The sequence below is a fragment of the Petaurus breviceps genome, unplaced genomic scaffold (genome assembly GCF_028583685.1).
Source record: "Petaurus breviceps papuanus isolate PSGF00001 unplaced genomic scaffold, PetGlider_PUasm1.0 185, whole genome shotgun sequence".
Taxonomy (NCBI): Eukaryota; Metazoa; Chordata; class Mammalia; order Diprotodontia; family Petauridae; genus Petaurus; species Petaurus breviceps.
The window spans coordinates 7,129,676-7,152,367 of record NW_027185797.1 but is presented as its reverse complement, the minus strand read 5'-3'; the positions used below and the strand labels follow the sequence as shown (position 1 = coordinate 7,152,367).

Sequence of the window (22,692 nt, the reverse complement as noted above, 5' to 3'; positions counted from 1 at the left end):
CAGGACAAACTCTGAGCTCCTCACTCTAGTTGAGAAATGAGGGGAGAGAGAGGGATGATAACTTGAGTGGACGGGAACATCTAGTAAAGATTTGAAGCCAGTTGAACAGAAGTCAGTTCATGGGAATAGATTAAAGACTATAAAGGCGAGAGGTGGTATGATTGAGGAATGATTGATGATTGAGCAATCTGCTGGATACGATAGGTTTTGAGTATATATGTTGGAGAGGCAGCTAGATAGCTTGGTGAATAGACAGCTGGACCTGGAGTCAGGAAGACTTGAGTTCAAATCTGGACTCAGACAATTACTAGCTGTGGGACCCTGGGCACTTACCCTCAGTTTGCCTCTGGAGAAAGAAATGGCAAATCACTCCAGTATCCTTGCCAATAAAACTCCATGCATATCACTGGCATGATATGGTCCATGGGATCACAAAGAGTTGGACATGCCTGAACAACACATGTTGAAGGGTGGGCCTTGTCAAGAAGGAGGGTCACCTCAGGGTCAGAGATGGAGAAAGGAGAAGGGAGTAAGAGAAGAAGAGAAGGGGAGAAAAGGAAGTTCATACTGAACAGCCTCAGATGTTTCCAATAGAGGCAAAGGGAGATAAAGGGAGGCAGTGGGTGGGAAAACTTGAGTAGGGAAGAGAAGGTTTTTGTGGCAGCTGAGATGGGGAATCGGTTAGGGAGGAATAAAGGAACTGCCTTGATACACTGAGGGTTCGTTTGAGTTTGGATAACATAAAGTGGATCCAGCCTTCACTGGCTCAGGATTTTGTTCAGATGTTTGTGAGTAAGAGGCAGATGATGGGAGCCATCCAGGGCTGAGGCTTGGCACAGGAAAAGCAGTGATGGAATAGGGGGAAAGACATTCAGTGTGAGCACACTCAGTGTGGTGTCCAAAGTGCTCTGAAAAGGAGAGTTAACCTGATAAAATAGTGAGAAACGGAGGTCTGTGCAAGGGCAAAGAAGAGGTGAAGGACAGAGAGAGATCGAAGGACGGGAGCTGGTGGTCAGAGGCCCTAATTAGTGAAGTGGCACACTTGTGGGTAATGGCAGGATCTGGTGGGTGGTCACACTGTTTGTGGTTGAAGCTGTGTATAGGTTGTGGGATTTAAGGACACTGAGGAAATAGGAGGCTAGGGAGCTTGAGGCATCAGCATGAATATCAAGTCCCCTGGTTTAGAGATAGGAATTGGGGAGGAGAAGATGATGAGCCAAGTGCTGAACTCTGAGAAAGGAAGATGAAATGGGGGAGGGGTCATTTGGCTAACTAAGGGGCCACAGTTTGGATTGAGTGGAAAATTGTATTGGAGTGGAATTCAGAAGAGGAAAGAGCTGGGTGAAGCAGGTAAAGGGAGAGTCTGAAAGCAACAAGAGCAGTAAGGTGGGCGGCTAGGTGGCGCAGTGAGTAAAGCGCCTGCCTGGAGTCAGGAGGACCCGAGTTCAGTTCTGGCCTCAGACACTTGACACCCACACAAAAAAACTAGCCGTGTAACCTTGGGCAAGTTACTTAACCCCAACTGCCCTCCAAAAGGCAAAAAACAAACAAGCAATAGCAGTAAGGAGTATTTAGATCCCCCCCGGGGCTCTGTGATTGGGGACAAGAGATGGTGCAGTGAGGGGGTGGACACATGAAAGGGGAGCCAGGGCTCTAACAGCTGATGGATGAATCCAAAATGGGACTTATTCAGATAAAGACCATGACCTGGGCCTGCCTTCTCATTCCAGACTCTTGTCCGTGGCCACCATAGCCCTTCAAAGGGCTGGGTGCCTTCCCCTGGCTCGCTCGCTTGCCTTTGCTGGGGATCCATGCAGGATCCGAGCTTTCCGTCTGTTACCCCTTGCTGTTGTTTCATTATTCTTCTTTCATTTCATATAATTCTTTCGTTATTCTTCCTGGAAAAGTTAAATGATCTGAAACTGCAGTTTATTTAATGAATTGGGGTTTTGGAGACACCCCTAAAAGCAGAATTCTATTCCAAAAATTCCATCAATTTTTCTTCAAGTTTTTGGTTGTTTATGGATTTAAAAAAAAAATGTTAACTTATGTATCAGTGTACCAGCGATCCATGACTTGGTCAGTGGATATACCCTTTCCTGATGCAGATCATAGCCCCTCCATGCCCTCTCTAATGACATCATGAGTTTTGGAACAAAAACAAGTTCAGCTGCTCAAGGACAACTGTCTGGTGATGACCTCTCCTCTCTTCACGAGGCAGATCCTCAAAGGGCACCTGGATCTAGTGGACATTTGAAACCCCTCCAACTCAGTAGGTGCTGCCAGAGGTGATCTTTCTCCATTAATGGTGGCCACCCCCACCACCCATGAGCCATCCAGGAGGTCTTTGTGAGGGTCTAGTTTTCCCTTCCATTTTAGCACAGCAGAATTGTGTTGACACTGGTTAGTGTGAACACAAAGTTAGTTAACACTAAACTTTCACTTTTTTGGGCCAGTTTCCTCCTCTGTAAAAAAAAAAAAAAAAGAGAGAGAGAATTGAGGATGTCTAAGACCCTTCATGAATCCCTCACCTGCTTCCTGCCTTCTCTTCCCAGACCTGTCGTGGGTTACATAATTATTATCTCATTGGTGTCTCTTCCTGTGAAGATACTATAGGGATCATTATCCCCATTCTACAGATGAAGAAACAGAGGCTCAGGCAGTGACACGGCATGCCCATAGTCCCTTCCTTCTTCTGCAGCCAGAGCTTTATCTATTGCACTTTGCCTCTCTCCCTGCCCACCCCCACCCCCAGGGCAGCAGAGCTGTGATGAGGGTCCTGCATCCAGCTGTGTAGTAGAAGAAAAGTCATTTTTCTTCACTGAGCTTTAGTCTCCTCCTCTGTGACACATATCCATCTCACAGCGTCCTTGTAAGGACATGTTATATACCTTAAAGCAGAAAAGACAGTATAGGGAAGTGGAAAGTTCACTGGACTTTAAGCCATGGGACATGGGTTCAGATCCAGACTCTGTTTCTTACTCCCTGTATTCTTTTGGGCAAGTCATTTCCCTCCTCCCCACATTCATTTTCAGCAACTATAAAATGAAAGGTTGAACTAAATGGTCTCTAAGGTCTGTTCTTAATGCCAAATTCTAAGACCTCCACATTCTATGTATGATTCTACCGACAAACTAGAAGAATTTGCTAAGTTCTGGACACATTTATTTTCTCCTTATCTTTCAGGAAAGCCAGAATGTCCTGTTCACCCCACAGAGTTAGTATTTGCTTTGGATCTGTCCCGAGAAGTCACGGAGGAGGCGTTCGAACGAATGAAGGAGATGACGATAGCAATCGTGAATGACCTCAGAATCAGGGAAGGCAGCTGCCCAGTGGGCGCAAGGGTGGCTGTGGTCTCCTATAACTCCAACACCCGGCATCTCCTCCGCCTGTCTGACTCCTACAACAAAAGCCAGCTGCTGCGGGAAATCAAAGCTCTCCGGTTTGAGACCTCCACAGGGGACCGAGAGATTGGCAAGACAATGAGGTTTGTGGCCAGGAATGTCTTCAAGAGGACGCTCCCGGGGGCCAGCACCAGGAGGATCGCCACAATTTTCAGTAATGACAAATCCGTCGATGCCTCGGCCATCGTTACTGCCACCATGGAATTCAACGCTCTGGATGTCATTCCTGTCGTGATCGCTTTTAACAGCATGCCTGCTGTCAAGCGGGCCTTTGCGGTAAGGGGCAGCTTCCTTCCCATGGGGCTTTCTTAGATGCCTCCACAATCAATGTTTTATTCTTGATTAGTACCATGGGTATCATGGGTAAGGGGTGGGGAAAGGCTTCCTTGTGAACAATAGATGTCACTGGTGTAACAACCCCAAAACACCTTTTTTAAAGTCTTTTCATTGAGGAGTAATGTGGTTAGAGGGGGGTAGAGAGCTGTTCTTAGGGTCAGGGAGTCCTGGGTTCAAATTCCACCTCTGACACATTCTGGCTCTGAGGTTGATGGCTAGCTTCCTAACCTCTGACTGTTTTAGGCAAGTCGTGAGCTGCCTGAACAAAGGAAATTCTTTCATTAGTTCCCAGGCAGCTTGGGCAAATCATTCCCCCCTCTCAAGGACTTGGTTTCTCCATTTGTAAAATGAGTGAGTCATGAGTCATAGGATTTAGAACCAGAAGAGACCATCTAACTAAGTCTCTAATTTCCCAGATGAACTGGAAGACCAGAAAGGAAGAGGAACATGTGTCAGACCAAAATTCCCTTCCCTGGCCACTGATCCTCCCTCTCTCTGTGTTGTTAGAGGGTAAGCTCCCTGAGGGCAGGAGCTGTCTCACTTCTGTATTTATATCCCTTGGCACTGACATAGTGGGTGCTTAATAAATGCATTTTCATGTATTCATTCATGCTTCAAAGTGACATGTAGAGGCAATGGCAGAACTGGAATTCAACCCCTCAGACTCTGTATCCTGTCTTTTCCCCCTATATCACACTTCTTTTTTTTAAACTTAGTAATTATTTTTATTTTTATCATAACACTGAATATTTGTGATATTTTATTATAGTACGAATGACCCACATTTTTAACTGTGCTTCACAATTTAGCAACTGTTTTTCTTATAACCATCTCTTAATCACTAAACATTAATTAAGCTCCTACTGTGTGCCAGACCCTGTATCATGTGCTGGGCATATAAAGAAAGTCAAACAGCAGCCTCTGCCCTCAAAGGGATCACAGTCTGAAAGGGGATAGGGGGAAGTGCTGTCAATAGTACAAGGTATTATCCTATTTTTACAGATAAGGAAGTTGAGGCTTTGGTTAAGTGCTTTGCCTGGAATTACCGGGCTGGTAAATGAGGAATAATGGAGTCTCAGCTAGTAGGACCTTAGAGGTTGTCCAGTCTCACCAGCTCATTTTGAAGCAACTTGCTCTTGGTCACACAAATATAAAATGATTTTAGAATGGAGATTGTAATCCTTGCCTTCAGAAACTTGTCTGTTGCTCCCTTTTTCTCTCTTGTTTTTTGTTTTTTTTTTTAATCAGGGAAAAGCAATTTGAGAAATAAACTAGGAAAATAAAGACAGGGTTTTTTTGCTTTTTTTTTTTTTTTTTTTAAGATTCTTGTGGGATGTAAGCTTACGGTGACACCAGACTCATTTTAAGGTCCCTTCCTGCCATATCATTCAGTGAAAAGAGTTCTGGATTTTGCGTCTGAGGCCCCGAGTTCAGATTCTAACTTCGGTACTTTCCACCTGTGTGATCACTAGGCTTATGTGGGCCTCAGTTTCCTCATCTGTAAAATGAGCAGGCAGGAGGAGAGGTGGACCAGACGACATCTAAGTAAGGTCCCTCGGAGCTTAAATCTGTGACACTATGAAAAACTAAAATCGTTGAGAGGCATTTCAAGGTCAGGAAATCCCTTAGGCATCTTCCTAACATTCACAACAATTAGATGGTCTTTTAAAGGCCTTTCCAGCTCCATCATCTTCTCTAAAGATGGTGAAATGGAAATCGGCCGTGACCTGAATAGTTTTGAAATGAATTCCAGTACATAACTACTAGAAAGCATCCCATGATGTTGAACCTTAGATTTGTAGGGACATCAAAAGTACCTGTTAACTTCAGCAGCCAGACTCTCTTATATCTTAACAAACTGCCTAAAATGTTAACATCAGGACAGGGTGGGCACAAGAACTGGAAAAAACCCACTGGGGCCAACTCTAAAGATATGCCAACGAGCTGTGATAAGGTGTGACTCTAGGACGTCTCTGCCTCACACCTACTCTCTGCTTCTCTGGCTATCTTTAGTCCCAAACCCAGAGAAAACAAAGTATAAGCCAATACTTCATTTGCTCTTGTAGCAAAGACATTTGGTATTGATTTTAAACTACTGTATTTTATTCACCAGAAATATGTATCTATCACATGTGGATCTCAAAATGGTTTTTTTTTTTAACATAGCAAGTAATTGCATTAAGATGATTCTTATTTCTGAATTAGCCTTGAGCTCCCTAGAACCCTTCAGACCACGATTTTTGAATGAGCTCTGATTCAGGTTAAGAGGTCCAAATTAGACAGTATGGTCCATTCCACATCTTCATCAGCACAGCTCCCTTCTGCTGCTCCTTAAGAAGAGGCATGGGGAGGGGGACAATCTCAGGGGGATGGGAGTTAGTCCTCAGGTCCCTAGAATACCTAAGTGGTGTCTAGGAAGGAATCAAATCAGAAGCACATCTGAAAAGGCTTTTACAGCACAGAGTCATTTGGAAGGCGAGGCTCCCACCAAAGTGTGATTCGATTTTTGAAGTCCTGTCACTTTCTCCAGCAGATATATGATTCTGGGAGCTAGAGATCATATACAGTGTAGACAAGAAATGGAGTCGCCCTTTTGAAGGAAATAGCTTTAGTTTCCACTTCCGTGGAATGCAGGTAATAGCAGTAGCCACCTCAGTGAGCAGTGTGAGAAACACTTCACTGAGAAACTTCTGCAGAAAGAAGCATGTGCTGCGGTCCCTAAAGAAGGGGCAGGAGAGGGCTTCAGCAGGCATTCCACTTCTGGAGAACTACGTGAGCAAAGGCATGGAGGTGGGAAAGCAGAGGGAAGGCGTGAAGATGAGTCCTGAAGGCAGAAGACAGCCCTGTATACTCCTCTAGCGCCAGGGCTAAGGAGAAAAAAGAATCCATTGGCAGCTGATTGTGTTGCTAACCCCTGGAGTATTTCAGAAAGCCAGAGCTTAGGAAAGGAGGCCTGGACTTTGGGTCAGACCGGCCTACAGGTAGATTTGAGGAGGGTATGTAAAACAGGGAGAGGCCTTTGGAGGCAAGGAGAAGCAGCACACAGCTGCATTATTCAGTGTCTACCTCTCTTCCCCTCCCCAGTGTTGTCTTTGAGGCCTCACAAGTGTTTGCTGGTCTAGGATTAAGGTTTCGCCTTCTCCAGAGCCCCACACACAGCACGTGCCGGAATTAGGCCAAAAGCAGGGGTCTGACCTATCCAAACTAGCCACACAAATGATACCCATAGTGTTCATTACTTAGAGATGGAGGGCCCCTCAGCTATGTGACAAGCATGTTTAGTCACATCACAAGCATTTATTAAGTTCTGAGAATATAAATGCAAGCAAAAATAAAACTCCTGTCCTCAAGGAGCTTACAATCTAATAGGGGGTGGCGATACAACACATAAAAGGAAGTTTAAACAGGAGGGGGAGGGAGGAATAAGACTGAAGGGTCAGGAGCAGAAAAGGGAGAAGTAAAGGAATGAGCAGGGCTGGCCTTGGAGGTTCTGGGAGGACGTCGACAGGAGTGGGGGGTGTCAGGGGTGGGAAGGCTGCTAGGGAATGGGGGAGCTGGGAGAGGAGTAATGAGTACGTGTACTAGATGTGGCTCAGGATTGGGCGACCCCTTCAGCTTGGCTGGAGCGCAGAGGACCCAGAGGGGAGCAGTATGACGTTAGGCAGGAAGGATGCAGGGGAAGGGTGCCAGACTGTGACCTGCCGGAGACAGAGAGCACAGGAGTTAGAGTGCTGCTTGGTAGGCATAAAGAGTCATCAGGAGGCTGTGATCGCAACAGTGTCCATGCACAAGAGCCATTAGCATGCAGAAGGAAGGAGGGTGGATTGGGGCAGGGGGCTCGGTGGGAACTGGGGCCGATAAATCTGTTAGGAAGCTCTTCTCACAGTCCAGATGGGTGATCACTAAGTCCAGCTCTGGGATGAGAGAAGTAAAGATAGAGGGGGACAGATGGGCGTGCAAGAGGTAAGTAGAAGAGCAACAGGGGAAAAGTCAAAGATCCCATCAAGGTTTTGACCATGGATGAATGGCGGTGCCACTGACAATTCATTTCAGCAAACATTAGGCACCTGTTGTGTACTTGGGCTCAGACTACTCTGTAAAACAGTCTTCTTTACCTTTTGTGTGTCATGGACTCTTCTGGCAGTCTGGTAAAGTCAGTAGATCCCTTCTCAAAAATAGTGTCTTCAAATTCATAAAGTTCAGGGGATTAGAAAGGAAACCAATTATATTGAATTACCGATACAAAAAAAATTTTTAAAAGAAGTTTATAGGCCCCAGGTTGAACCTCTGCTCCAAGATGGTGAGTTCCAGAATGGTTATAGATCTGCATTGGGAGTTTCCATACTGGGAGTTCCATACTTAGCACTAAGGATATAATCAGTCTGGCACCTGCCCAAAAAATCTGCACTGGGTGTGTGAAGAGCGCTACCCAATGGAGCTTTCCAAAGATGTAACTGTCTCCCCAATTGATCTTGTCCTTGAAGAGCTCACCATCTATGATAGGTGGGATGAGTGAAGCCAGGAGAGCAGTGGGTTTGAGGGGCAAGAGAAGAACCTCCATGCGCAGCTGGCTGGGTTTGGGATCCCTGTGGGACATTGCATTTCTTCTCTGCTCCTCCCTAAATCCATTCTCTCTTTCACTGGGCTTCTGTACTACTTAAAACTCTTGTGATTTCTTTCCCCTGAATTAGAAGCATGTCATAACATCAATCCATGGGAAGCTTTTGTTTCGGATCACATTCCTAAAAGTCTAGCACATTGCACAATGAAAATGGCTTTTCCAAGACTCTGGTCAACCAAAGCTGAGGAGCCCAGCATAAGACTCCGCCCCATTTCTGGCCCCAGAAAGGTGCTCAGCGGTGGTTTTCTAATAGTATGGAACAGTGTTACCCAGCTCCCCGCTATAGAAAAGCCATCGCGGTACAGTGGGCAGTCCAAAAGTCTTAACGGTTTTAAGCATTAATAGTATGAAATGTTTTACATGTAGTATCTGATTTGAGCCTAATTTTGCAGATCAGGAAACTGAGGCCCAGAAAGATCAAGTGAGTTGACCTCCATTGCACAGTAAGTGTCCGAGGTAGGATTCAGACCCGGGTCTCTCCTCCCACCCAAGTGTAACATCCTTTCTGTCATACCACACTACCCTTCCTTCCCCAAACAGGTAAACAGCATCCTCTGCAGTCACCAGTGAAGTGGCCCACTATATTATCAGACAGGGCTGTTAGTCACTTCTGGAATGGGGAGGCATTTGGGGAAGGCGAGACCCTTTATTCATTTAGATTTGCTTGAGCCCTGCATGCTTCTCTTCATACCTGTCTGGTGTCAGCTGCTTATTTTTAGAGGATTTAGCTGCTACATGCTCAAAATTCTGATACAGGGTGGGCCTCTATCTTTGTGAATGCTCTGGCTCAGAATGTGTTTGTGCTTCACATACCTTGATAGTTATTTTTATTTTGGGCCTGTCTGGCTAATCTGGGACTTAGAACATGTTTCCAGTTCAAAGGCTCCCTCTGATCATGGGAGCAAAAGCCAAGATGGGGCAGGTTTTTAGTTTCAAAGCTCAGGTTGAGGTTTTTATAGAGATTTCCTGGGCTCCTGTTGTGATTACAGAGCTGTCAGTAGCAAAATAATTCTCCACAGTGCCTGTTTTTAACTTTGCTGGAATTTACCAATCACCAGATCCCCACAGTACGTGGAGAGGGTGAGTTTGGCCTTCCAGGCTGAGGCCCAGTGGTGACTTTGGTGTTCCCGTAAAGGTGAAGTGAATGATCAGAAAGCAATGGTGGCTCCTCCCCTTACATACCTGGCTCACTGGCCTGCTTCCTCAAAGACACCATCCCATCCCCCTTCTTTCTGCCTTTGCACTGACTACCCCCCCCCCTGTCTGAAACCTGCCTCCTCACCAAAGCCCACCTCCTCATTCACCCCTCTTCCTGCCTCTTAGCTGCTCTGGATTCCTTCAAAGCTCAGGTCAAATCCCACCTTCCACAAGAGTTGTATCTCTAAGTCCTTTCAGTTGTGTTGGACTCTTTGTGATCCCATCTGGGGTTTTCTTGGCAGAGATACTGGAGTGGTTTGACATTTCCTTCTCTAGCTCATCTGACAGATGAAGAAACTGAGGCAAGTAGAATCAAGTGACTTGCCCAGGGTCACATAGCTAGGAAGTGTCTGAGGCCAGATTTGAACTCAAGTCTTCCTGATTCCAGGTCCTGTACTCTATCTATTTCACTACCAACCTTTCCCAATATTCTCTTTGAGACTACCTTCATTTACTTCCACATGCATCCTGTAGTTATTTACAGGTTGTCTCCCTCCTTTGAGGGAGGACAGTTTTTTGTTTTGCATTTTTGGCATCCAGGGCTTAATACAAAGTCTGGAGCACAGATTGATTGACTGATAAGGACCCCATTTTAGCATTAAAATATTTCATAGAACTCCATAGTCTCAAAGATCACGGATCTAGAGGGACCTCAGAAGCCATCTGTCCAGTTCCCTTAGTTTACGGATGAGGAAACTGTGGCCCAGTGAAGTTGTCATTTCCCCATAGTCGCACAGGTAGGAAGGACCAGAGTTCCTCTGATGCCAGCCAGTGTTCCTTCCCACTGTTACTGTATTATCAGTATCCGTTATTGGGAAAAGGTGTGGCCACATGGATCCTGTGAACTCATTAATAATTTTAATGAGTTTGTACTGTATTAATCACAACAGCAACCATGTAGATTTAGAAATAGTAAGTCCTGAGAGCAGCACACTGTTGATCCAGTCTTGCTCACTTAATGAACTGGCTGGCGTTTGGATGGGGCTGTGCCCCCCTTGCCTGTAACCCCACAGGTAAGGGCTGGGGGAATTGCTCGGCCATCTGCTCATCTCAATTGCCAGCCCTCTGTCTAGTGCAATGACTGGCTGGTGTGTGGAGTCACACTGAGGGGGGAAGAGGAAATGTCCTGTACAGTGGCAGTACTTCTCAGACTGGGGCTGAGGTAAGAGGTGTTGACCAGCTTCCCTTTCTCCTCTGGTTTGCCACAATGGTGTCCTTTTCACAATAAAGCACCAAGGTCTGATTATTTAACAGTAATAACTCCTCCTTGGGGTTATGTGGTCTGTACTCTTGATTCTCACCACAGCTGTCTTGGGAAGGCAGTACAGATAACACAAGAAATATGAGGCTTAGAAATGGGCTGACTTTCTCAAAATTAAACGGATATATTTGGTGTCAGAGTAGGGACTAACATCCAGAACTCTAGACCAGCCCATCCAAAGGAATTACAAAAGATAGATTTGAAAAATCTAGATTGGAATAGAAAAGCACCGACTTGGTGCCGGAAATAGAAATGGAAAATTGAAAGTCTTCTAGTGTAATAGAAAATAAGCTCCCTGAAGTGAACAGACCCAGACTATTCAAGGTCTGCCATCTTTATGTTAAACCAAGGAGGGGGGGGGGAAGTAACTGCAATCAGGCCCCCTTTGAGAGGACTCACTGAGTGTATGTGCATAGGTCTGTGAGTCTCAAAACTTCCTTGAACGGCAGTGACATGACAGTTCCAGCAGACAATACCTGTGACGTTTTCCTGGCACCCAGAAACACCAAGCCTGGGCTTTGTCACCTGGGATCCAACAATGTACTTTTTTAAAGATGTATTTGGAGAACTGCATTTCAGTAGAATGGGTTTGCTTTATAATCTGTAATTTTTTCTGTGCATTTAAAATAATTGTCAGCAAGGATCCATAAGCTTCCTCCAGACACTGCTAAAAGGGGCCAGGACACAAAAGGCAGGTTAAGAATCCTTGACTAAATGACGAAAAGAATCATTTGCAACACTTTGGGAATGGCATTTTAAATATCTTAATTAGCATGTGATATAACTCAACCAGTGTACCTTCTTTTCCTTTGAAATTTCTTGGGATTTAAAGAACTTTGGATCAGCTTGGATCAGCTGGAACATAACTAACCAAAGCTATCAAATAATTGGGATTTTTTTCTGTCCTCCATCCATAGAATTCAGAGTTGGAAGAGACCTTGGTCAGAGAGTCATGTTCCCTTCCTTCATAGGGGAGGAGACCCAGGCCCAGAGAGTGGTACCACAGAGGCTGACCACAATCTATCTGGGGGATAGAATGCTGGGCTTGAAGGCAGGAAGACCTAAATGCACATCATCTCCCTCATTCAGTGACTGTGTGCTCACAGGCAAATTTTTAATCTTTGAGCCTCTGTATCTATACCTGGGGGGGGGGGGCACAAGGTGGTGCCATAGTATATAGCCTAGAGTTAGGAAGACTCCTCTTCCTGAGTTCAAATCTGGTCTCAGACACTTGCTAGCTGTGTGACCCTGGGCAAGTCACTTGACCCTGCTTGCCTCCGTTTTTTCATCTGAAAAAACCATCTGGAGAAGGAAACGGCCACCCACACCAGAATCTTTGCCAAGAAAACTCCAAATGGAGCCACAAAGAGTCAGACACGACTGAAAAAACAACAAAATTAAGGTTTGCAAAGCACTTCACAAATATTATTTCGCTTCTTTTTCACAACTGCCCTGGGTTAGGTGCTGTTATTACACAAGGAAACAGCGGCCGACAGATAACGTGACTTGCCCAGGATCACAAAACTGGCAAGTGTCTGAGGGTAGATTTTAACTCAGGTGCAGGTGCCAACTGGCTTAGGTACCAGCGTCTCAGAGCCACTACTCCCAAGATGTAGATAGACCTTGGAGAAAGCATACTGGGGCTTTGCCCCTGGTGACTCTTTTCCCTGGAAGTCCAGGCATGGCTCATCACCCACACTGAGCTGGATCTGTCTTGGTTTGGTTCCCTGTAGATTGACGACACGGGCGCTTTTCAGGTGCTGACTATCCCCCTGAGGGCTGACTACAGGCCAATGCTGAAAAGACTCCAGCAGTGCACCTTCTGCTACGGTAAGAGCCAGGCGCACAGCTCCAGCTGGATTTCCTTCTGCACTGAGTCATTGTCTGGCTAGAGGAGCTGGAGCTTGGCAGCGGGACTTGTGTAACTTGAGGAGAGTTTCCCTGGAGCCCTGACCGCATTGCAGGCATGGCCTTGCTGCTTTGGCTGGCTTGACTCCCACTGTGCCTCGGGCCAGGCTGGAGACTCACAGTAGAGGCCATTTGGGGCATGGGATGTTACTAGGAAATGTTTATGGTTTTTAGAAAATCTGTCATTTCGGGTTTCCAGGTTTTTTCCCTTAGGGAGCTGTAAATGTGTGCTGTATACATTTTTATAACCTCAGACCTCTGGAGTTCCCCAAATCTGCTTTTCAGATATTTATCAACTACATTTGTGCTCAGGAATTTTTTTTTCCTTGCATGGGCTTGGTACAGACAGAAGCAACTTGCAGAGTCTACACCCTTCATTAGATGGAATGTGAAATGTCCCAGTTCCCTACAGATAATGGATTAAAAAAAATTGAGAATGAGAATCTCACAACTGGAAGGGACTTCAGAATTCCCATAGTGGAACATGAATTCCCAACAGGACTGTGAAGCCCTGTACGCTGGCGGGAGGGAACCCCCACTTTCCCTGGCGGCCCATTGCACTTTTGGTGACTGATGGGGAGGGTGGTTTTTTCCCTCTCACCTGTCTATAACTCTGCTTCTTCCACTCAAGCCAAGCTAGTTCTTTGATGTAACATGTACCTTCTAATTCCTGTGTAAAGAAAGGAGCCCCCCCACATCAGTGGCTCGGGCTGGTGTGCGAGGCAGAGCCAGGAGGTGCACGGGGTCCCAGCCCAGTTTCTGACCATAAGCAGATTGTCCGATGTCTCCCCCACCTCCAACTTCGTCTCAAGCCATTTCAACAAACAGGGCCAGAAATACTTGTAGAATTGAATGGGCTCAGGTAAATAAGATAGGAAGATTCCATAAGGTGACAGAAACAATGCAATTGGGTGGCCTTTCCTGCTCTTTAATTCTCTCTCTTCTTCTTGCCCCTCCCTCCATCTCTTCATCTCTTTCCCCCTTAGATGTCACTCTATGTTGTGACTGGAGGCAGTGTGCCTCCTGGTAAGAGGCAGGACAGGTTCTTTTCCGAACACCTTGGTTACAGCACTGAGTTGGTGTGCGACACAGCAAGGGACCATTCCGCCTGTGTCTGGGGAGGTCTTCTGCTGCAATGGCCTTGGCGCAGATCCCTCTTTTTTCCCTTGGTCTCTTAGGCGCAGGATGGAAGATATTTTGGCTGTAGTTCTCAGCAATTAAAGTAACCACATAACTGAACAGATGGACCCCCTGCTGTCTCAGAACTGCAGAGACAGCATCCTGACTGTGCAGGGAGAGGACTTGGTTTTTTTTTTTTTAATCAGACCATTATACATGTTCATAAAACTTCACTAGATTTCAGCAAGAGGAAGCTCATTTGTCCATAGGCGCATCTCTGATTAGTCTAGCACCAGCACTAACGCATGGCATTTCCTGTTGCACACTCAGATTCCCCACACTCATTCACCTTTCACTGGCATGACTCTCCAAGGCCTTCCGCCATAGCAGCTGCGTCACAGACATTGATATGGATTTCATCCTGTTTCCCATGTTTTTCTCTTGATGAACGCATGAATCAGAAGCATTTATGACACGCTTGCTGGATACTGAACACTACAATAAGGCGAAGTCAGAATGTACAGGGGAGTTGTGGGGGCTGCAGGGGGAGAGGATTTTCAGTTAGGAAATTCCGGGAATGATGAATAAAGCCATAATAAGAAGAAATAACTGGCATGAATAGAGCTCTTTAAAGGTTACAGAGTCCCACTGTATGCTATCTCATTCAATCCTCACAATAACCTCTTATTAGCCCTATTTTACACATGAGGAAACTGAGGCTAGGACAAGTTACATGGCTTGCCCAGGGGTCACAGCTAGTAAGTGTTGTGAGGCAGGATTTGAACTCAGGCCTTCTTGACTCCCAAGTCCAACATTCTCCACGTGGCCTTGAGGCCACAGGTTCCCCGCTCTGTCTCTAGCTGTGTCAACAGGAGCCAGAGGGCAGTTGATGGACATGCTCTTTCCAGCACTGATTAGAGTCCAGAGTCATCCCCACAGCGTGCCCACCAGTCAGGGCAGCACGAACCCAAGTTGAGCATTCCAGATGCAGGAGGTCTAAGGCCCTTGGGAGGATACAGTAAGAGAGCAGATGACAACGTCCAGTTGTCATGTAAAGCAGTGTGCGGGCCAGTGTGGGCATCATCAGCAACACCACCACCTGCCTACTGTGTGCAACAGAGAAGCTGAACAGTGTGGACAGACATGGTGCCGGGCTCAGTGTCAGGCAGCTCGATGGCACCAAGGTGCATACAGCACTAGACCTGGGTTCAAATCCAGCCTCAGATACTTCGTAGCTGTGTGACCCTGAGCAAGTCACTTCACCCGTTTGCCTCAGTTTCCTCAGATGTGAAATGGGGGTCATCACAGCACCTCCGGGTAAGGTGGTTGTAAGGATCAAATGAGAGAATCAGTGCTAAGTTGCCTGACACATAAAGGCCATTTCAGTGTTTAGCTTTTATGATCAAGACTATGATTTCCTCCCTCTATACTTATCAACGGTGTGACCCTCCTCTGTGTCTCATACTTAGTCAGTGACACAAGAAGAGGGCAAAGGGTAAAGAGGCAGGGGGATTATGTAATTCCCAAATCCTCTGTCTTCGGAGGCCCTCCCTTCCTGGAGGGCTCCTTTCCTTTAAACTGAAGCTTAATCCTTTCTTGAATGGGTGCCCTACCCCTCAAAACCCCCTCAAATGTTTGTGTGTGTGTGTGTGTGTGTGTGTGTATGTGTTTTATTTACTTTACTGGGTTTTGATGGCTCAGAGTGAGTGTAAATAGCAGTTGTTTCCATTCTGGTCAGAAACTCTGAGGGTCTTTCCCTCCCAGATTGATTTTTTGTATAGAGGCAAACTCAGCCTCCTTTTGCCTCAATTCTTACCTACCCTTAATCACTGAATGGGTGTTGCCTCAGACAAAACAGCTTAAAAAGGCTAAGGCCTCCCACTGCATCTGAGGGCCACCTCCAGCTGTCTTGACCTCTGTTTTTTCACTGGACTCTGATAAAACTCTGGAGGAGAGAGTGAGGCTGATGACTTGGCACAGCTCTGCCTCACTTAAGTCCAATTCATGGGCAGATTAAGGCATCACCCTCCTAATGCCATTGGTCCTCTTTGAGAATGCAGGATGAACAACAGCAATTGATGCTATATATGTTTTTACACAGACTAGCTTTCCGATTAGAATGTCAACTCAGTGTTTAATAGGGAGAGTTTTGTTCTTTTTATTTATATCCCCAGCACCTAGCACAGTGCTGAGCACATAGCAAGGGCTTAAGAAATAGTTGTTGATTGATTGATGAGTTGGAAGGAGAACCACAGTGGGATTGCCTCACCCGATGAGCTCACAGAATATTTGTTCTGGACTGTGTCTCTATCATCAGTCACCTTTTGGAGCTCCAACTTCAAATATAATGAAAGTTTGAATACCCATAATAGTCAAATTAGAGAAAAGCAACTCAGTTCTTTTTTCTTTTTCTGACCCATTTATTTGCAATTAGAGATGTCCGAGTTAAGAATGACTGCGTACCTTATGAAAGTCCATAAACATTTATTGTATTCCTGTGCTTCAGTTTTGCAACATACACTAATGTTGTATAAATTAAAATAAAAGTTTGATCATTGAAAGATTATTCTACTTAAAAAGTAAAGTAGGTGAGAAAAATTTCTGTGTGTGTGTGTGTGTGTGTGTGAAGGGGGGAGGGCAGGAAAGGGAAGGGAACAAGCATTAAATACCTGTTATGTACTAGATGCTGTGTTAAGTGTTTTACAAATATTTTCTTATTTGATCATTGGTACCATGATTAAAGGATTTTGTTGTTCAGTTTTTTTCAATTGTGTCTGACTCTTCATGACCCCATTTGGGGTTTTCTTGGCAAAAATACTGGAACAGTTTTGTCGTTTCCTTTTCCACCTTCACTTGACAGATGAGGAAACTGAGGCAAACAGAGTTAAGTGACTTGCCCAGGATCACATGGCTAGTAAGTATCTGAGGCCAGATTTCTAGTCCCAGAGTCAGGAAGATTTGAGTTCAAATCTGACCTCTCTGTGGGAGAATTTCTGTATCTCCACTAGTCATAGGGCCCCAGGGCACAGATGAAATTTGAAATTCAGAAGAAGTCAAGTGGACCACCAAAGATCCAGGCAGGAATCATATAGTAAAACAACAACAACGAAAAAATAAACCCAAGCATGCCTTTCATCCCTTTAGACCTTCTATGAACACTTAGTGTTCAGTCTGGCAGAGTGCTCAGACAGATTCACCAGCATTTCATAACTGCTTAGGTTATATATTTAGAAGTCTGTCACGCAGTTGGGTTTTTGTGGACAGGTCTATGCAATTTCCAAAGTCAAAGGCCAGAGACTCTGATTTCCTCTTTTCCATCCATTTTCCATTTTAGTAACAATAATAATCATTGTTTTTTGCAGACAGATGCAAGGCAGACGTTTCTTGTGAAGAGCCTAGGCCTCCAGCAGTCCCGTCTTACATCGATGCAGCCTTTCTTTTCCAAGGCTCCCGAGGTGTGGGAAGCACCGAGTTTGAGGATGTGAAAGCTTTTCTGAAAGCGGTGCTGGACAACTTTGATGTTGCCTTTGAACCCGAGACCTCTGCTGTTGGGGATCGGGTTGCATTACTGACCCATGCTCCTCCGGGCTTTGTACCCAATACTCAGTCAAGCCCAGTGAGGACAGAGTTCAACTTCACCACATTCAACAGTAAACGCCTGATGAAAAGGCATATTGAAGAATCAGTCCAACAGTTGAATGGTGAAGCTTTCTTGGGTCATGCCCTGCAGTGGACAGTGGATAATATCTTCTCAGGCACACCCAACCTGAGAAAAAACAAAGTCATTTTTGTGGTGTCTACTGGAGAAACAAGTTATTTGGACAGGAAAGTCTTGAAGAAAGAATCTCTGCGCGCCAAATGTCAAGGTTATGCTGTATTTGTATTCTCTTTTGGCCTCTCACACAACGATGAGGAGCTGGAAGAATTAGCCAGCCAGCCCCTCGATCAACACTTGGTCCAACTTGGCCGAATTCACAAACCAGACCACGGATATGGGGTGAAGTTTGTGAAGTCCTTTATAAATTCCATCAGACGTGAGTAGTCCAGAAATTCCTTTAATGTTCATAAAATGGCCCAAGAGGCAACCATGCACTTGGGTGTTTCCTTGGCATCCTCCAAGAGAACAAACGGCATGGTCAGAAAGAAAGCTGGGGTGATAAAGTGTGACAGGAATCACGGGCTCCGGAATGTTTCATGTATGACCTTGGGTTGCTGTGAAGGAGTCATCACAGCAGCTGCACACACACTGTGAAGCCTGAAGCAGCAGGGTCCGGGAGGGTGGGAGGCTACAGGGTGCGAGGGAGTTCGGGACTGGAAACTTCTGCCACTTGACATTACATAGTGCTCTTTCACGGAAAATTATGTTTCTTCCATGAAAGTGCCAGAAAGAAATAAGCAAGACTTGGTTTAGTGTTTATATAAGATCCTAGGGCGGTGTTTGAAGTCTTCAGAGGCATCATTCTGTCCATCAGAATGAAGCACTGCCTTACAGAAAGGCCTCTCACTGCTTGTGGTGCCAGTAATTACTGCAACTTGTACTCATAAAAAAGAAACATAGGCCGTCTTTCTTTACTGAGTTTGCCTCAAAAGCATGGCCTTAATATTTAAATATAACTTAAGCTTTTTTATGTGTCATAGACCCCTGGGGTACTCTGAGGGTCCCTTCTTAGAATCATGTTTTTAAAAAAAAATGAAGAAAAGACTAAGTTCACAGTACCTGTGAAATATACCCACAGACTCCTTGGGTGCATGAGAGCCTTGAGGTTTTGTGGACCCTAGGTTAATGACTTGGTAAAACACCTGCAGAAGGTGCAACTCACTGAAATAGAACTAAAAGCAATGAGGGTGGAGCTCTGGGGTTGGTTTAGACACAGAATGTCAAGGTTGGAAGGGAATCTCAAACACCATCTAACCCCATGGTCCCTTCTAGAGTGGCCCTCCAGTCTCTTTTGGAAGACCTCCAAGGAGGTCTCTACTGCTGCCATTCTGAGCAGCCCAGTCCTCCACCAGATGGCCTTAAATGTTAGGGAGCTTTCCTATCTAAAATTTCTACCTAGTGATCCTTGTTCTATCCCCTGGGCAAGTCTAATATCATGCTATTTCCACCTGACAGTCCATATCATATCTCCCTGAGTTTTTTCTGATCCCTCCCTTATTTTATAAAAAATTAAACTGAAAGCCAGAATGGAATAATGATTTATCAGAGAAATAGAGATGGGTATAGTGAATGGCCAGCCAAGCCAGGGAGATACAAATTCGAGGTCTGACTCTGAGACATACTAGCAGAGGGACTCTGGGTAAGTAACTCGACCTTTCAGTGATCTGGGCAAGGTGTTGGGCTGTAGGTGCCAGAGAAGATATCTTCCTGCACTGGCAGAAGGAGTTTTGGTGGCCATATCAATGAAATGACATTCCATTCCCCAATTACGCAGGAAGAGAGAGCCTGATTTGTACCTGAGGCTCTTTGCTCCGTGGGCAGTGGTTCCAAGAAAATGTTCCTAGTGTGCAACCCTTGGGGTTGATATCAGGAAATAGCAGCTTCACAGACAGTAGAAATGTATGCTTTAGCTAAAGGAGGATCTGAGATTTTGTTGGACACAATGGTGCCTATGCATGGTCAGCATCAGCCACGTGCTAAAAAGAGACTCACTTAATAACTTAGAGGATAAGATCTGAAGACATCCCTACTTCATGGTCAGAAAGAAAGCTAGGGGTGATAGTGTGATGGGTATCCCAGGCTCTTCAATGGTTTCTGTCCAGCATTGGGTTCCTATGAAGAAGGAGCCAGCCCAGCTGCTGCACACACATTGTTATGCATGGGGCAGCAGGGTCCAGGAAAGGGCTGTAGTTAACAGTCATAACTGGTAGTAGCATAAATGTTGAGCTCAGTGAGCCATCTCTGTAGCAAAGAAATGTAACCCAAACTGCTCACCATAAGCAAGATATATGTGAAAGCAATTTGCTTCTCTTTGGAGAGCAAAGCATAGAATCATGCCACCACCCATCTGGAGGTCAGACATCTGGCACCTTCCACCCTCTGTAACATGAGCTGTGAGTCTGGAAAGGGGCAAAGCCTTTGTGCTAAGAAGTAATCAGATAAATCCCATTCACTGGGATGAGCGTTACGTATTCTTAACACATAATTCTAAGAGGCAGTCAAAAAAAAAAAGCATTCAGTTCTTACTGTGTTCTGTGCCCTGTGAGATAAGGGCTGGGATGTCAAGAAAGAACCAGTTCTCAAAAAACACAGTGGATAGAGTCCCAGGCCCAGAACCAAGAAGACGTGAGTTCCTGTTGGCCTCAGATCCTTTCTAGCCATGTGACCCTGGGCAAATCATTTAACTTGTTTGTTTCAGTTTCTTCAGATGAAAATGGGATAATAATGGCACCTACTTCCCATTGTTGTAAGGATCAAATGAGATTCTATCTATAAAGCAGTTAGGACAGCTCAGAGTAAGTGCTGCATGAATGTTATTTATGAGGATGATGATGGGAGAGATGGCATCCAAGTAACTGGGCACAACCTAGATTTATGCAGAGTGAGTGAAGGTGATCTGAAAGGAAAGGCATTGAGGGAGGGAGGCTTTTGTTGTTGTTCAGTCACGTCCAAGACTTTGATTAAAGCTGAGTTTTGGAGAAAGCCAGGGGTAGTAGCAATTGGAGGTGAAGGGGATGAGCTTTCCAGGCATGGGAGAGAGCAGATGCAAAGGCAGAGAGGTGGGAGATGAGTGCCCTGTCCAAGAGACATGCAAGTGGGCTAATGTAATCTGAGTCACTGAGTGGGTGGAGGGGGGTAAGGTATAAGATGGATGAAAAGGCAGGAAGGGGCCAGGTTAGAGAGAACCTGAAATGCTAGACCATTTTCTGTTTGATCCTGGAAGTAATAGGGAGCCCGTAGAGCTCCTGGAGCATGAGAATGACATGAGCAAACAAAGGCCTTAGAAAAGCCGCCTTAGCAAGTGAGTGGAGGGTGGGTTGGAGTGGGGAGAAACTTAAGGCAGGGAGGCCACTCACAAGGCTGTGTTGTAGTGGTCCAGATGACAGGTGCTGAGTGTCTGAACTAGGCTTGTGCGTTAATGAGCAGAGACGGGAATGTATGAGTGATACTGAGAAGGTAAAAATGACAACATTTGTCAGTGGTTTGGATACCTGGTGTGAGAATGGGCACTTGAGGGTGACTGGGGTTTCAACTTGGATAACTGGGAGGGTGGTAGTGCCCTTGAGTAATAGGGCAGTTGGGAAGATGGTAAGGTTGTGAGTGGAGAAGTAATAATTAGCCTCGTTATAGACCTGTTGAATTTAACCTCCGATTCAAGATATTCAAGAGGTAGTCAAAGACGCATGCCTGGAATTGAGATTGGGGCTGTATCTATCTGTCCATCTCTATATCTAGACAGATAAGTGGATGGAGATAACCCACAGGAGCCGATGAGATCACCAAGAGAGACAGTATGGCACGAAAAGGGAAGGGGGCACCCAGTTAGTGATGTGATGTGGATGAAGAGCCAGTGAAATGGACCCACAGGTACAAGGAGACCCAAGAGAGAACAAAGTATGGGGAGAAGTGTCCAGAAGGAGAATGATGCAGAAAGCTCGAGGAGGATAACGATTGAGAAAAGGTCATTCAACTTGGCAATTAAGCTGTAGCTGTTCAGCCCAATAACCTTGAAAAGGGTTTCATTCTGATCCTGCAGGACAAAGAAAAATGCAAAATATCACCCAGATTAATTCATTTAGATGTCACATCCTTGCTTCATTAGATTTTCCTCTCACATCTTTTTGTTCCACTTCTTGGTAGGATTAGCATCCAAGTGAAAGTGAGATCTCATTGAGATCTAATGAAGAGAGAGCTAGCTTTGGCGCCAGGAACCCTGTACTGGAATCTTGGCTCTGCCCCTCACTAGAGGCAGGTAGCAGAGTGAGTAAAGTACTGGCCGTGGACTCAGGAATGGCTGGCCTCATGTCCCACCTCCATTAGTTACCAAGTGTGTGAACATGGGCATGTGACTTAATTTATCTGAGCCTCAGTTTCCTCCTTTGTAAAACAGGCTTGAAAAATATTAACATCATCATCATTATTAGTGTCCCAGGGTAGAGAATGCCATTTAGATGTAGAGATAAATCCCCATTGTGTGGGGAAAAATCTAAAATATATCATTATATATGTGTGTGTGTGTGTGTGTGTGTGTATTATAAGATGTGAAAAAAACTTAAAAATAATTAGGTCACTAAGGCAGACCTCCCCCAAAACCAAGTCATGGAGCATCTGTTTATTAGCTATCTGTGTTCTGAGGCAGATGAAATGTTTACGAATCAGGGGAGAAGGATTCTGGGAGTTGATGCAGCAGTTGATACAGCTGCTCCATCTTCAGGATGCTCCCCCCCCCAACATGACTCTTAGTTTGCAATGAGAAGCATCTGCCCATCTGCTATGTGGATTAATCCCCCCAGCGTCTGATACTGGGGTCCTTCCAAAGTCTAGCAGGATGCTTCCCAGGTGATTGCTGAAGCTCTTGGGACATATCAGGGCTCAGGAGGGAGGGGATTTAGACAGTGAAGGAATTTGGACACTGAGGTTTTAAGGCTGGGCAGGTGTGGTTGGCTTGTGCTACCTTTTGTGGTCCTGTATCTTATAGCAAAGTACCAATTCTTACCCAGAATCCTTTGACAGTGGAGTCACTTAGCCTTAGTGGCAGCAACAACACTAACACTGATGGATTCTCTGTATGCACAAATGAGTCTCTTGAGAAATTTAATGTGTAACATATTTTACCACCTCAGTCATTACCTATTTTTGAAGTCAGTAATAAGAAGTGGTAAGTCCTACATTGAATAGTGTATAGATT

The 22,692-nt window shown here is 45.4% G+C and overlaps 1 protein-coding gene across 3 annotated transcripts in view; it reads left to right on the top strand.

Annotated features, from left to right (window-relative positions):
• The window catches only part of LOC138161643 (collagen alpha-6(VI) chain-like), a 133,781-nt gene that overhangs the window by 106,223 nt on the left and 4,866 nt on the right, over window positions 1–22,692 (top strand). For all 3 annotated transcript variants that reach the window (XM_069088398.1, XM_069088400.1, XM_069088399.1), the window contains 3 exons: window positions 3,187–3,680; window positions 12,553–12,649; window positions 17,209–17,880. In XM_069088398.1, the coding sequence (XP_068944499.1) occupies window positions 3,187–3,680; window positions 12,553–12,649; window positions 17,209–17,880 (1,263 nt within the window). The remainder of the gene's footprint in view (window positions 1–3,186; window positions 3,681–12,552; window positions 12,650–17,208; window positions 17,881–22,692) is intronic.